Source organism: Schistocerca cancellata, chromosome 2, assembly GCF_023864275.1.
Source record: "Schistocerca cancellata isolate TAMUIC-IGC-003103 chromosome 2, iqSchCanc2.1, whole genome shotgun sequence".
Lineage (NCBI taxonomy): Eukaryota > Metazoa > Arthropoda > Insecta > Orthoptera > Acrididae > Schistocerca > Schistocerca cancellata.
Window position 1 is genome coordinate 449,162,164 of NC_064627.1, and position 14,292 is coordinate 449,176,455.

Consider the following 14,292-nt stretch of genomic DNA (forward strand, 5'->3'; position numbering starts at 1 on the left):
ATTCTATTTAGTTTCTATTTCTACAAAAATGCACATATCGATGTACTGTAGAGATCTATACAGTAAAGTTAGACAAGAAATTTTATTTCAAGTGTTGCTATTAATGGCCAGGTCACTGTTGTCATTTGCAGTTGGATAGTATAGATTTTTATGTGTCAGTTCAGTTATCATTTTAGCTATGGCTGTTGTGGGTGACTTTGGTCATTGATCAGTATGCTAGCATCATCAGCAATATTGGAGACTTTATTATCCTTAGCATATAATTTATTTTTGTCACAAACTGAAGCATTCTTACTGGTTAATATTGTGAAACCCAAAATGAGATGTCAGTAACAAGATACTCTCAAAAAAGGGTCTTTATTTTCTTGCTTACCTTCTTTTGTAAACCACATTAAATAAAATTTCTAAAGTATAGCCGCAAGAACTTACCTTACATTTCCTGACCAACTTCATCAACGTTTTCGTAAAAATCTGGGGCAAGTTGTTCTATTTCAATCATTACTGCTGTTTCAGGAGGGTGTTCTGGGTTTTGCTCCAGTAACAAATTGACTATGTAACTTTCAGAAGAACTTGGTTTGGGTATTCCTGCTATTTGCAGTAACTCATCGTTGTCTTCACAAATGAATGGAAGCCGGTGATCACACACTAAGTCGTGCCAGTGTAATCCATCATTGTGTAAATTGTTTAGGATTGCTATGCAAGACTCTTCTGAACCCCCTTGCAGCTTCTCGCGGTTATCAGGTTGAGGATAGCCTAACCTGTTATTGTAACAATACATTGACAATGACATTGAGTGCACACAAAAATATTAATTTACTAATTATGGAAACTAACTACTGCAAACAAAATATCGCCAGTGTATTTATATGTAAATAAATATTCAGTACATGTGACTAATATGTTAACTTTCAAAGAGCTAATGGAAGAATGATTTATTTACATTTAAAATGTGTACTAAAATGTAAATTCCTTACTCTCAGATTGAAATTACCCAGAGGGCAAACTGATAAATGATAAGAGTGTTGAGAAATATGCTAGCATGTTTTTGAGAGGACCTGTTTTACTGTATAATTCACTGCAAAAGAAGTGACAAGATGTACCACTACTGCATGTACAATAAAGTGTTACTTTAAAGCTTTTATTTTTTCCATTTAACACAATTACAACATATTTTTCTCTTTAATAAGATTAATACAAAGTAAAAATTAAAGGAAAAGCTTGAAGCAGTTATGATATTTTTCTTCATTTATGATTCAATCTTTTGGTATGTTCACATTATAAATGACTCAAATTATCAGGAATATTAATTAAGATAAAATCACTTACTTATTTTATTATTGGTATGAGATTATGTACAACAATATCAAAATTTAGAAGTGAATGACTACTTCGTGGCAAGCACTTGTGTTATGGACCTTGAAACAATGATTTATGAACAAATCTTCAAAATAATGAACAACACTCTGCAGTATTATCTCAATGTAGCTGTGAATGAAGTGTCTCTCTAAAATTGACGTTTTCATTGGTATAAATTGACCCCTATCTTATTAAATATTTAAAGCAGCAGACATTGTTCCTTTATGGAGACACACATGTCATTGTCATTAATAGCACTTTTTGAATTAGTTTATAAGCATTTGTTGTGCTGCAAACTATCATTTATTCTGATCAATAAATGCAATATGAGAGCCATCTTAGAAGTTTTATTTACTGAAAAGTAATTACATTGTTATTACACGTGGTGTTAAAAAAGTGTAAAATATTTTGTGAAGTGGTAGTAATCCTAAAAACAAGAAAAAATCCAGTAAACATAGGCTTTAAAATGCATACCTTAAGACCCTCGACACTTGTTCATCTTCACTACTGTGAGTGACATCTCTTCTACGGAACAAGTGCTCATAGCTCTTGAGGTATGCATTTTAGAGCCAATGTTTACTAGAAATTTTCTTCTTGTTTTGGTCTGTACTACCTCTTCTCAAAATACAGAAAGCAATGTGCTTGCTGTAGAAGAGATATATTTCACAGTATTGAAGATGAACAAGTGCTCATAGTTCTTAAGGTACGTGTTTTAGAGGCCATGTTTACTGAAGCTTTCTGTGGTGTCACCGCCAGACACCACACTTCCTAGGTGGCAGCCTTTAAATCAGCTGTGGTCCATTAGTATACGTTGGACCCGCGTGTCGCCACTATCAGTGATAGCAGAGCGAGTGCCGCCACATGGCAGGTCTAGTCTAGAGAGACTCCCTAGCACTCGCCCCAGTTGTACAGCTGACTTTGCTAGCAATGGTTCATTGTCTACATATGCTCTCATTTGCAGAGACGACAGTTTAGCATAGCCTTCAGCTACATCATTTGCTATGACCTAGCAAGGCGCCATATTCAGTTACTATAATTACTGTCTTCAAGAATGTATTCTGAACAGATAAATATTGTGAATCATGTACCGTCAAGAGCGACGTTCATCATTAATGGATTAAAGTTAAGTATCAAACCAATTACGCCCGCTTTCTGAATTCTCATTCCTTGTCATGTTCCAGACCTCACGTCAGTATAGTTCTTCCCTCCTCACGCCAGCCTGCATGAGCTAAAACGTGTGCATTTCGGCCACCACTAGTAACACAGTGTTGGCTCTTCTGCCAACACAAAACTTTCTTTTTCAGAAAAACCATCTCTGAAAATACTCAACACTTCTTTTTAAACGCTGTGTGTTTTAACTGTCTGTGAAGTGTTCATTACACATCTGGGTTAAAGTCATTCAACACAATTGCAATTACTATGGCCTCATCATCTGAAGAAATATGTTGTCAAATCATGTACTGTGCCATACACTGTTCAGCAGTCACTGTATTTGCTATACTAAGTAGCAACAAAAGTTCCAGTATTTATTATCAGTGTAGTGATCATCTGAAGAAATATGTTGTCAAATCATGTAGTGTGCCATACACTGTTCAGCAGTCACTGTATTTGCTATACTAAGTAGCAACAAAAGTTCCAGTATTTATTATCAGTGTAGTGATAAGTTTTTTTCTTCATACTTGTGATTCATCTTCTCTGGATAGATTTTTTGTATATGTTACATGATTTCTTGGAGTGTCCTGTGTTGAAATTTGATATCATAATTGACTCAAAAATGGCTTTCTGTTTCTGCAACAGTAAAGTAATATCTACTGGATACAGTGCTAACAAACATCTAAATATTTGTATAGTTTTCAGATCATGTAATACACAGTCCCTTTTAATCTCTGTAAATAATATAGAGATCTTATATAATTTTACTTGTAGCATCCAATGTTTTGTTGTCTCATTGTTGTGGCAGATATCCAGCTTGCATAGGTACAACATGTATCTGAGGCAGTAATCAATGCATATAAATCTCTGTATATATTAGTTAAGGTGCTAAATGCTGCAAGCACAGTTACACTGGAGGAAGCCTATATTCTCTTGTATGGACACAGTTAGAACATGCTGCAGTCATATGGAATCTCCTGCAAAGATACTTGTCAAAGTATATAGAACAAGTAAACGACATATAATTCAGGAGATATGACGTGGTAAACATCCACATGCATGAAAAAGTGCCGCGTCAGGCATGATGACGTTTTGTTCTATTATTTCTTCACTACTAACACTATTCGCAACACATTTCACAAATGTGTTAAAAAAAGTATACAAAACCACAGGCGTATTCCTAAAAAACGTTGTGCCAAAATTTTAAATCAATCGGTAAATGGGGTGAAGCAATTTTTTCTGCTCCCTTTCCCTTTCACAGCATTCAATCACACGCAATATAATTTTGCGAGCATCACTATGTAATACTGGTTTCCTTCTAACCGTAGGCCTACCGGTAGGGGTTGTTGGCGACTCCCGAGATGGGCCAGAAACTGCCTCTTCACTCATTTTGATAATGTTTAGCACAACTCCACAATAAAAACACGCAGAACAGTACAGCGCAAAACAATAACGAAGCAGACGACAATGGCTACCTTGTACAACACAGTCAGCTACGTAATGTTGGCAGCAGTCGAAACTGTATGCCTACCAAAGCCTCCTGACATTTACCGACTTCTTCCGATTCAGGACTAGGAAGAGGTCTGCCATCTAAAAGTTTACACACTGTACAATCATGTAGAAAATTAGCAAGGCCAGCAGTGATGGGAAATAGCTTACATTTGGAAGGTACAATTCTACTATGAATAAACAAATAGAAATGAGTAAAAGTGAACGCAAACATGTCAGATATAGAGTGAAAATACAGTGAAAGAAACTAAAAGCAATAAGACTTGCACAAGGTAACAGGAAATAGACATAATGTAGACATGGGATCACATGAGTGAAATTAAAATTATGGGGAGTTTAATAGTGCACTCTGTAACTGGGAAGAGGAATCTTCCAAAAAAATGATGATAATGAAATATTTTAGACCTTGTAGCTTCAAATAGGCCTGGCCTTATCAATATAAAAACAGGCATTAGAGATCATGATATCATAATAATGATCGTTGTTAAAGTTAATAAATTAATCAGTAGGGCTAGAAGAGCATTTTTGCTAGGAAGAGCACATAAGCAATAGCTAGCATTCAGCTTATAAAATGAATGGACATCATTTAGTTCCAGTATGATGGTTGTAGAGGAATTGTGGGTAAAGTTTAAATGGAATGTAATTCACACCCTGCAAAAGCATGTGGCCACTAAGCGGATTAAGGATGAAAAACACCCACCATGGTTTAATAACAAAATTTGGAAACTGCTGAGGTAGCAGAGACCATTGCACTCTCAGTTCAAGAAATAAAGCTCAAATGACAACAGGCAAAAATTAAAAGAAACTTGTATGTCTAAAAAAAGATTGATAAGCAAAGCATACAACAACTACCACCGTAATATCTTAGTAAAAGATCTTGCCAAGAACTTGAGAAAATTCTGGATCTTCTATCCAATCACTGAATGACCAGTCTGATGTGACCATAAAGACAGCAAAAGGAAAGCTGAAGTTTTAAATCTCACATTTAAGAAATCTTTCACGCAAGAGGTTCGTATAAACATACTGTTGTTTGACCATAGTACAGATTCCCATATGGAGGACCAGTAATAGGCATCCCTGGCACAGAGAAGCAGCTGTAAGGGTCTATATAGAATTGCAGATGAGCTATACAGAGAGTGCTCTACAGCATTGGCTCCTTACTTAGCTCGCATTTATCACGAATCTCTCACCCGGCGCAAAGTTCCAAGTGACTGGAAAAAAGCACAGATGACTCCTGCATATAAGAAAGGCAAAAGAATAGATTGAGAAAATTACAGACCAATATACTTGATATCAGCTTGATTCAAAATTCTTGAACATTTTCTCAGTTCAAATAAATTGCCTTGAGACAGAAGAGCTTCTATCTACAAATCAGCAACGCTTCGTGAAATCAAGTGGGAATCCCTGGAGGGAAGACTATGTTCTTTTCATGGAATGCTATTGAGAAAATTTAGAGGACCAGCACTTTAAGCTGATTGCAGAATGATTCTACTGCCACCAATGTACATTTCACTAAAGGAGCACAAAGAGAAGATTAGATAAGATAAGAGAAATCAGGTCTCTTACAGAGACATAACACACTTGTTTTTTCTTCACTCTATTTGTGGGTGTAACAGGAAAGAAAATGATTAGTAGTGGTGCAAGGTACCCTCTGCCACACTCCATATGCTGACTTGTGGAGTATGTATGCACATTTGGTTACAGAACAAAAACAGACAAATCTCATTAAGCTCAAAAGTGAAAATTCAGTTTCATTAATATTAATAAAGAAATAGAGAAGTGAGAAAGCTGAAGACCAATTAATATAAAAACTTTAAAATTATCATGTGAGAGCACTGTTATAACCAAAAAGACAATCCACTGAATGGTAATGTGGATTTCTTGAAGATATCATCTGACCTACGTGAGCATTTTGTCTCTTTCAGTACTTTTTATAGATCTATCTGCAATGAGTAACTTATACTGCACCATTGTTTCAAATTGCATATAGTCATCAGTAAGCAGAATGATATAGTCAAAACTGGGAGTGATTCCTATGAATGTCTTGAAGGCTAGAGAAATGGTCAGATCTGAACACCGCAATGAGATGCTTGTCATGTGCCCCTGAAGACAAGAAAAGATAGCATCTTACTGGAAAGTGATGCTCCAGTAACCTCTCAGAATGCTGTTATGGTTGCAGGAGGGATCTCTGCTTATTGGTGGCACAAAGTATTACCGACAACAGTGAATAGTCAGTGGGTTAGAAGCACGACCAATGGGCTGGAAACATTATGAGTCAAAGGAACACCTAGTAGTCATCTTTCCTTGCTCTGTTTGTGAGGTGGACAGGAAAGGAAATGATCAACAGTGGTACAATTAATACCTTACTGATTTTAAACAAAAGGTACTAATGTTTTCATCCACTAACTAACATTTAAAGGCATTAAAATGCCATGTATATTAACAGTTATCTCAGAGTTGCTTTCCTGGGTATTACAATATTAATGACTTTGAGACGAGCACAATACTAACACATGAATTTTTACTCTACCAGGTAATCAGCAGCAATGACTATTATCCTTCTTCATCATTTATTCTCATGATCAAAGCCTTGAGTGGCATTCCCATATATTCTTGCTTCTGTAATATTAATTAAATTGAATTTTCACTTTTGTGCCTCATCAGATTTGTCTGTTTCTGTTATGCATTTACAGCTACATATGTACTCCACAAGCCAGTTTATGGTGCATGATGGGGGGTATCTCCACAATATTGGAAAGTTACTCAAGGTTTTGATCATGAAAATAAATGATGATGAACAATCATTGTCATTTGTGCTGACTGCCTGGTAGAGTAAAAATCCATCTGCTAGTATTCTGTTTGTCTCAAAGTTATTAACATTTAACACCCACAAAAGCAACCCAGAGATTATCATTAAAGAAATGGAATTTTATTGTTTTTATATATTAATTAAAGGATGGAAAGTTTGTATTTTTTATTTAAAGTCAGTAAGGTATTAAGTCAATTTGTAAGAGATAACCATTATCAGTCTAGCTGTGGTCCAGAACTGATTACTCATATGGAAATAAGAGCAGGTATGATGTACATAAATTATATTCTTGCATTTGATACATCTAACACGTGTAATTTTTTTTTTTATTATTCATCACAAATACCGCACTTAAGTGCACTGTTTTAATCACACTGTCTCATTGAAACTTTCTGAACTTGAGTGGATTATTTACACCTAAAAAATATGATAAATGTAAGTTAGCTCCTCAAGCTGTATAGTATAACAAATCAATCACCATACAAAAATGATTTGACTAAAGTGCACCTACCAATATACAACAAATATAGTAGCTTCCTAGCTTCATAAACATAAAACCCTTCTGCAAAACTGGAAATGTTTGTCACCCATATTCTCTTCAATATCTTTTCAGTTATAAAGGTCTCTAAACTATGCATTGAGGCTGGATCAAATCTAAATTAGACTTTACATTCTGAAGGCACATAGTAGAAGAGAGGGGGCATCAACTTCTGTGGCGTGGGTAGGCAAGTCATGAGTGGGGATAGCATGCAGTTGGCCTTTGCAGATTCATATATTAGTACTTTTCATGATGGCTGAGCAACCGGTGCACTGTAAGATTGCTCAACACATCTTCATCAAATTTCTTACTCATGAATGTGTGAAATCAATGGAAATTGTCAAATAACCATAAAGAATGTCCTTAGTGGGTCCTTTGACTTTTAGCTGAAGAACAGATGTTGAAATGTTTGCAAGGTAGTGGAGGTTCAAATGGCTCTAAGCACTATGGGACTTAACATCTGAGGTCATCAGTCCCTAGACTTACAACTACTTAAACCTAACTAACATTGACATCACACACCTCCATGCCCGAGGCAGGATTCGAACCTATGACCGTAGCAGCAGCGCATTTCTGGACTGAGGCACCTAGAGCCACTCGGCCACAGCGGCCGGCATTAGTGGAGACAGTAAGCAATATTTTCAGCTGCAGGAGAAGCATTTTTAAATCACATTATGACCTGTGATGAAACATGGGTACACCATTACATGTTCACGTCAGAACAATCCCATAAAGAGTGAAGAAGGAAGCATAATGTAATCCCGGTGAAGGCCAAGAGTCGATTTTTGGCTGGAAAGGTACTTGTGACTGTGATTTTTTAACCAGTGTGGCATTTCCCATATTTATTTTTGACATGAGTGCTGCATCATCAGTGTAGCATATTACTGTGGCCTTTTGAGTGAGGTTAAAGTTGCTTATCACAGAAAACGATGTGACCTACCAACAAGAAAAGTTGTTCTGCTTCACAATAATGCCCACACCTCTCACTGCAGCTCTCACTCATGAGAAATTAGAAGAAAAGAGATGGACACTACTTGAGCACCCTCCTTATAATCCAGACCTGTTTTCCTGTGATGTTCACCTCGATGGACAATACTGAAAGCACTAGGAGACAAATGTTTTGATGACACATTGTGGAAGATTTAGGGTGCAACTGGTTGGTGACACAATGCCACTCTTTTTATGATGTTGACTTCAAGAAGTTCCCAATCGGTAGGGTTACGTGTATTTCTAAATCAAAGTTCATGCAGAAAAGTGATGAACACTATATTATGTTGTAATAGGAAATAAAAAATTTAAAACCCAAGAAATTCCCAATAGGCAGGATTAAGTGTATTTCTAAATCAAGAGATTATGTAGGAAAGTGATGTATACTATATTATGTTGTAACAGCAAATAAAAAATTTAAAACCAGAAGTCAGATTTACATACCATCCAGACTCACATACTTGCAGCTATAAGAAATTGGCTTGCCTGTGGTAGTTCAGCATAAATTCTAATTAGTCTATGATTTTCAAAAATGATTGACAAGTGAGAGTGGTTTTATTGTTGCTTTATCTAGCTGTTAAGTCCAGTAGCTTGTGCTTCAAACAATGGCATGCACATTCCATGAGTCAAAATTAACTAATAATTAATGCTGATAATTCTGTTGACAATTGAAATTATGAAACATTGAAATATGCATGCCCAATTATCAACAAATAACTTGCTCAACTGTAATAGCCTACCACAGATCTCTCCAATGTAGCAGAGATGTGGAAAACAGTCACAAAAATCTGCCACTGAGAGTGATTTGGAAACCAAAAAGACACATGGGAAATATTAAAATCTTTCATTTAGTTACAGGTGCGGCTCTCATACATAAAGAAAATCATAAATCTTGGTAGTGTCAAAAAATTGACATCAGATCTAAATAAGAACTAATACTTTATTTATCAAAGGAATACACATCACAGGTTGCTAGAAAGCAAATTTAGAAAAAAACTTGAATTGATTAAGGATATCTATATACAAAAAGATATAATGTGTATTACATACCCACCATCATCGCTCCAGTCAGTATTAAACCTATCTGTTGTAGGTGGTATTTTCTGCAAAGTGCCTGCCCAATACCAACCATTAATATCTATAGGAAGCAGATCAGTTCGGTTGCATCCTTGGAAGTCACATTTCCGTCCACTTGTCCAGGCGTAATTTTGTTCCCCTGTGTACCGACACAAATGTTTTTATCTGATGTTTACATTAATAAAAAGTTTGCTGAAGTCATAAAAATTACATTAATGTAGCAATATTCTGGAATATGGCCATTAAGTGTAGGTCTTTCTCTATAACAACATAATGTCTCTACAGCCTTATCTTTACATGTATATGACCTACATGGGTAGCAATGTACTTACCTCATACTTTTAAAAGATAGTACACTGCTAATTACTGAGAAGTAACAAAGAAACTCTGTATTCAAATGAGAAATGATTCTGTGTTGACCAAAATTAATGGATGTAAAATGTATAAGTGACTGTAAAGATAAAAAGATAGAAAATGAATGGTTGTATCTTCCGATAAAATCAAGATTCTCTGTTTTATAATATATAAAACTCATTCCTACTGACACATCAATAAACATGAATTTATTTACACTGACACATAACAGGCCACAAAGGAGAGGAGCTATTACATTTTTGATGTATCACAAGGAATAAGATTTAGCTCTCATTTATAATTGCAGCATATCTCAACTTCATTAAAATTTGCTTAAAAGTCTGCCTTAGATATTCTCAACAGAACTATTTGACAGTATTTTAATGAAGACAAGGAAATATTTACTTATCCCATATTTCTACAGGAATATCAGTGTTATGTGATAGACAGTATAAACAGTAAATGTAATCAAAAGGAAACAGAATAGTTTTAAAATATATTATTTATGAATAGTGGTGGATAAAACGCTGAATTGTGTTTAGAACCCACTGTGTTCCCCTCAACGCATTTAACATGCATTGGCAGATTGTCGACAGCATGTAAACAAATGTATCAGATTCCTGTCTGTACTAATGTTAAACTTCTAAATTTTTAAAGAGATTGTTTTTAGTTCCAATATTACAGCCATGTTAAGTACTTCTCTTAGGATAAAATAACAATGATTCATTATTTAGCCACCACAGAAGCTCCTGATAACAAGGTTGTCCATAACATCAACCTATGGACACAGACCTCACAGTATATATGTATTTTTCATTGCAACATCACCTTAACACAACTAAAATGTCTTCAGATGACTCTGAATGTTGGGCTGCCATACTATTCATGCTCCACCAAGGCAAACTCAAGCTTTGCACACAGCACCTTGTAGTATGTGCAGTTAAAGTCACTAACGCCATTTACCGATCTGTTTTTGATGTCACAAATGGTCCAGAATTGCAAGACCTGCACCCACTACCATGCAGCCATGGTGTAATATTTTAACCCTCGTGCTGCCCCGAGCACCTCTAGCAAGTAGTATGTGTTAATTTTGCCAGATTGTTCCAGAGAGCAATGTGGTTGCTAGTTTCTGATGTCCTCTATAACTTCCCATATATATCACAAATGGTAACTACTATGACAGCACCAGCCATCCATTCCCTGGCTACCCTATTTGCAGTTGAGGCTTTTCTGTCAACAGCCTTCAGTTTAAGGCATCTTAGCCCAAGAATTCATCAAACATAACAAGACAGAGAACATGACCACAGCCCTGTTCCAGATAGTGTCAAATTTTGAAATAGATTGGTTGCTCAGGACATATAAAATCTTTATGCACATAATTATGAGGACAGCTACTTTGCAGAAGGTATTCCTGAGCTTGCTTGCAACATATAGGTCCACATCTGTCAACAGATGGAGTCCAGCCGAAGTGCTACATGAATGCACACCCCAAACTTTGAAACTGCTGTGTTCTTAGACCAACGGCCCCATCTCTCATGCACACAGCATATTCGTGTACAGTTCCCATGTGTGGGCTCACATCTTTGATTGGAATCCTAGCTGGAAGCAAGGTTCCATTTTCTGCAATTGGAATGGGGGGGGGGGGGGGGGGTGATGAATGTTTGAACATTATGATCTCCGCACAAGCTCCCAGCAACCAAAGGAGATTGCCATTCCCAAGCCATCTCTAGCTCCCACCAAAGACTTTCTGCACAAACCAGAAAAGCTGGCACTCAGACTTAAATGCATAGAGGTGTTCACAGAGGTGAAATTGCTGCCACAGTCCCTAGAAGCAGGACCATGTGCTTCCTCTGAGATATATGCTAAACCAGTGCTACTATTCACAGCACTGGCACTGGCACCCGACATGGTCTATCAACATGTAGAAATGCCACTGAACATTTCAGTGAAGATTTTAGCATACTCCCATCCTACTGGGTGGACCGGGCACAAATCTGGCAATTTTTGACCCCACATGCTAACTAAAGGTGTAGTGGTTTAGTATTTGCCTTTTTCTTGTCATCAGTCTTCTGACTGTGTTGACATGGCCCACCAAAAGTTACTCTCCTGTAATAACAGCTCCTACTAGTATGATGTAGGTTATTCTTTGATGTCTTAACACATGTCCTATGAACCTGTCCCTTCTTACATTAAAAAATGACAATCATTCCACTTGGGACCAGTGAAATGGTATGTTAGCTTATTTGTTTTAGTTGTAAATATTTGTCATGTATTTTTGTTTTTCTGTCATGTTCTACATCCTGGAAGACCTCCTCACTATGGATCAATTGGAATGAAAGTAAATCTAATCTAATCTAAACTGTCAATGTTTCATATGTTTCTTTCTTCACTGAGTCTGTGAAGAACCTCCGCATTCCTTATCTTATCAGTCTACCTAATTTTCAACATTCTTCTGTAGCATCACATCTCAGATGCTTTGGTTTTCCCAATGTCCATGATTTACTATCATACAATGCTGTGCTCCAAACATATATTCTCAGAAATTTTGTCCTGATATTAAGACCTCTGTTTGGTACCAACTGACTATTCTTGGCCAGGAATCACTCTTTGCCTGTGCCAGTCTGCTCTTTATCTCCTACTTGCTTCAACCATCATGGGTTATTTTGCTTCCAAGGCAGCTGAATTCCTTAATTTCATCTACCTCGTGATCACCAAATTTGATCTTAAGTTTCCCACTGTTCTCGTTTCTACTACTTCTCATTATTTTTGTCTTTCTATGGTTTACCCTCAATCCATATTCTATGCACATTAGACTGTTAATTCCATTCAACATAACCTATGATCCTTCTTCATTTTCACTGAGGATAGCTATGTCATCAGTGAATCTTATCATTGATACCCTTTCACCCAACACCGCTGAACTTTACTTTCATTTCCATCATTGCTTCTTCACAATACAGGGTGTTTCCAAACTGATGGTCAATATTTAGGGATATGACAGGAATGATCATTCAAAATAAAAAAAGTCAAGTGAACATGGGGTCACTTACCTTAAGGACTATGAGCAATAGATCTTTGACTGTGAAACAAATCTCTTCTACTGCAAGCTCTTTGCTTTCCATGTTTTGGGAAGTGATAGTATGGACCAAAACAAGAAAAAAATGTCCAGTAACTTTATTTATGAAAATACAAAGTACAATCACCAACAAATTTTACATATTCACATACTCCTTTACCTTTCACCCAAATGAATACAGACTCATTGACAGATATTTTTCTTTTGTTACGGGTATACAATGACAATGCAGAGGTAGACATATAAGCAGATTTACCAAAGTCTTTATTTGCAAGTTCAACAATATGGTAGGTACGGTAGGCGATAATGTCTCTGTCTACAAAGCTTTCAAGTCCAGGAACATTAGGTACTCCTGTACCTCCACGTACAATGGCTACAGTAAGCCAACCATTACCATGTGAAAATGTATCATTAAGGTCATTAAGGTCAGTCTAATGTGCATAGAATATGGATTGAGGGTAAACCATAAAAAGACAAAAATGCATACCTTTAGAGCTATGGGCACTTTCTCATCTTCACTACTTTCAAACACAATTCTTCTAATGAACAAGTGCTCATAACTTTTAAGGTAGGCATTTAAGAGCACATGTTTATTGGACATTTTTTTTCTTGTTTTGGTCCATACTACCACTTCCCAAAATATGGAAAGCAAAGAGCTTGCAGTAGAAGAGATTTGTTTCACAGCATTGAAGATCAAGAATTTCTCGTAGTCCTAAAGGTAAGCATTTTAGAGACCATGTCAACATGACTTTTTAGATTTTGAATGATCATTCCTGTCTTATCCCTGAATATTGACCATCAGTTTTGAAACAGACTGAACAGTAGGTGCAAAAGACCGCATCTCTGTATTACGGCATTTTTAATCAGAGCACTTTGTTCTTGGTCTTTCAGTCTTATTGTTCCCTCTTGGTTCTTTATACGTATTGTATATTACCCATCTTTCCCTATAGTTTATTCCAATTATTTTTGAAATTTCAATTATTTTGTTTCACTTTATAGATTTTTCTTCCATCTTGCTTCCATCATCAAGAGCTTTCCTAAAACCAAACTGATTGCCATCTGACAGATCCTCAGTTTTTATTTTACATTGTTCTGTATATTAGTCTTGTCGGCTTGCATGAACTGTTAAGCTGTTTGTGCAATATTTCTTACACTTATCTGCCCTTTCTATCTTGAGAACTGTGTGGATGGTATTATTCTGAAAGTCTGATGGTATGTCACCAGTCTCATAGATCCTACACACCAACCTGAATAGTCATTTGGGTGCCATTTCCTCCAATGATTTTGGAAATTCCAATGGAATGTTATCTATCCCTTCTGCCTAATTTACTCTTAAAGTCTTCCAGAGATCTCTTAAATTCTGACTCTAATAATGAATTCCCTATGTCTTCCATATCGATTCCAATTTCTTCTTCTATCATGTCACCAGACAAA

General features: G+C 36.3%; 1 protein-coding gene across 2 annotated transcripts in view; it reads right to left on the reverse strand.

The window, feature by feature from the left end:
* LOC126146112 (uncharacterized) overlaps positions 1-14,292 on the reverse strand; it is a 43,131-nt gene that overhangs the window by 6,563 nt on the left and 22,276 nt on the right. The window contains exons 3-4 of one of the 2 annotated variants that reach the window (XM_049915601.1): positions 9,402-9,567; positions 430-758 (exon numbers count right to left, since the gene is read on the reverse strand). In XM_049915601.1, the coding sequence (XP_049771558.1) occupies positions 431-758; positions 9,402-9,567 (494 nt within the window). In that variant the 3' untranslated portion in view covers position 430. Of the gene's footprint in view, positions 1-429; positions 759-9,401; positions 9,568-14,292 lie in introns of those variants that run through there. The other variant, XM_049915602.1, reaches the window with a different exon arrangement.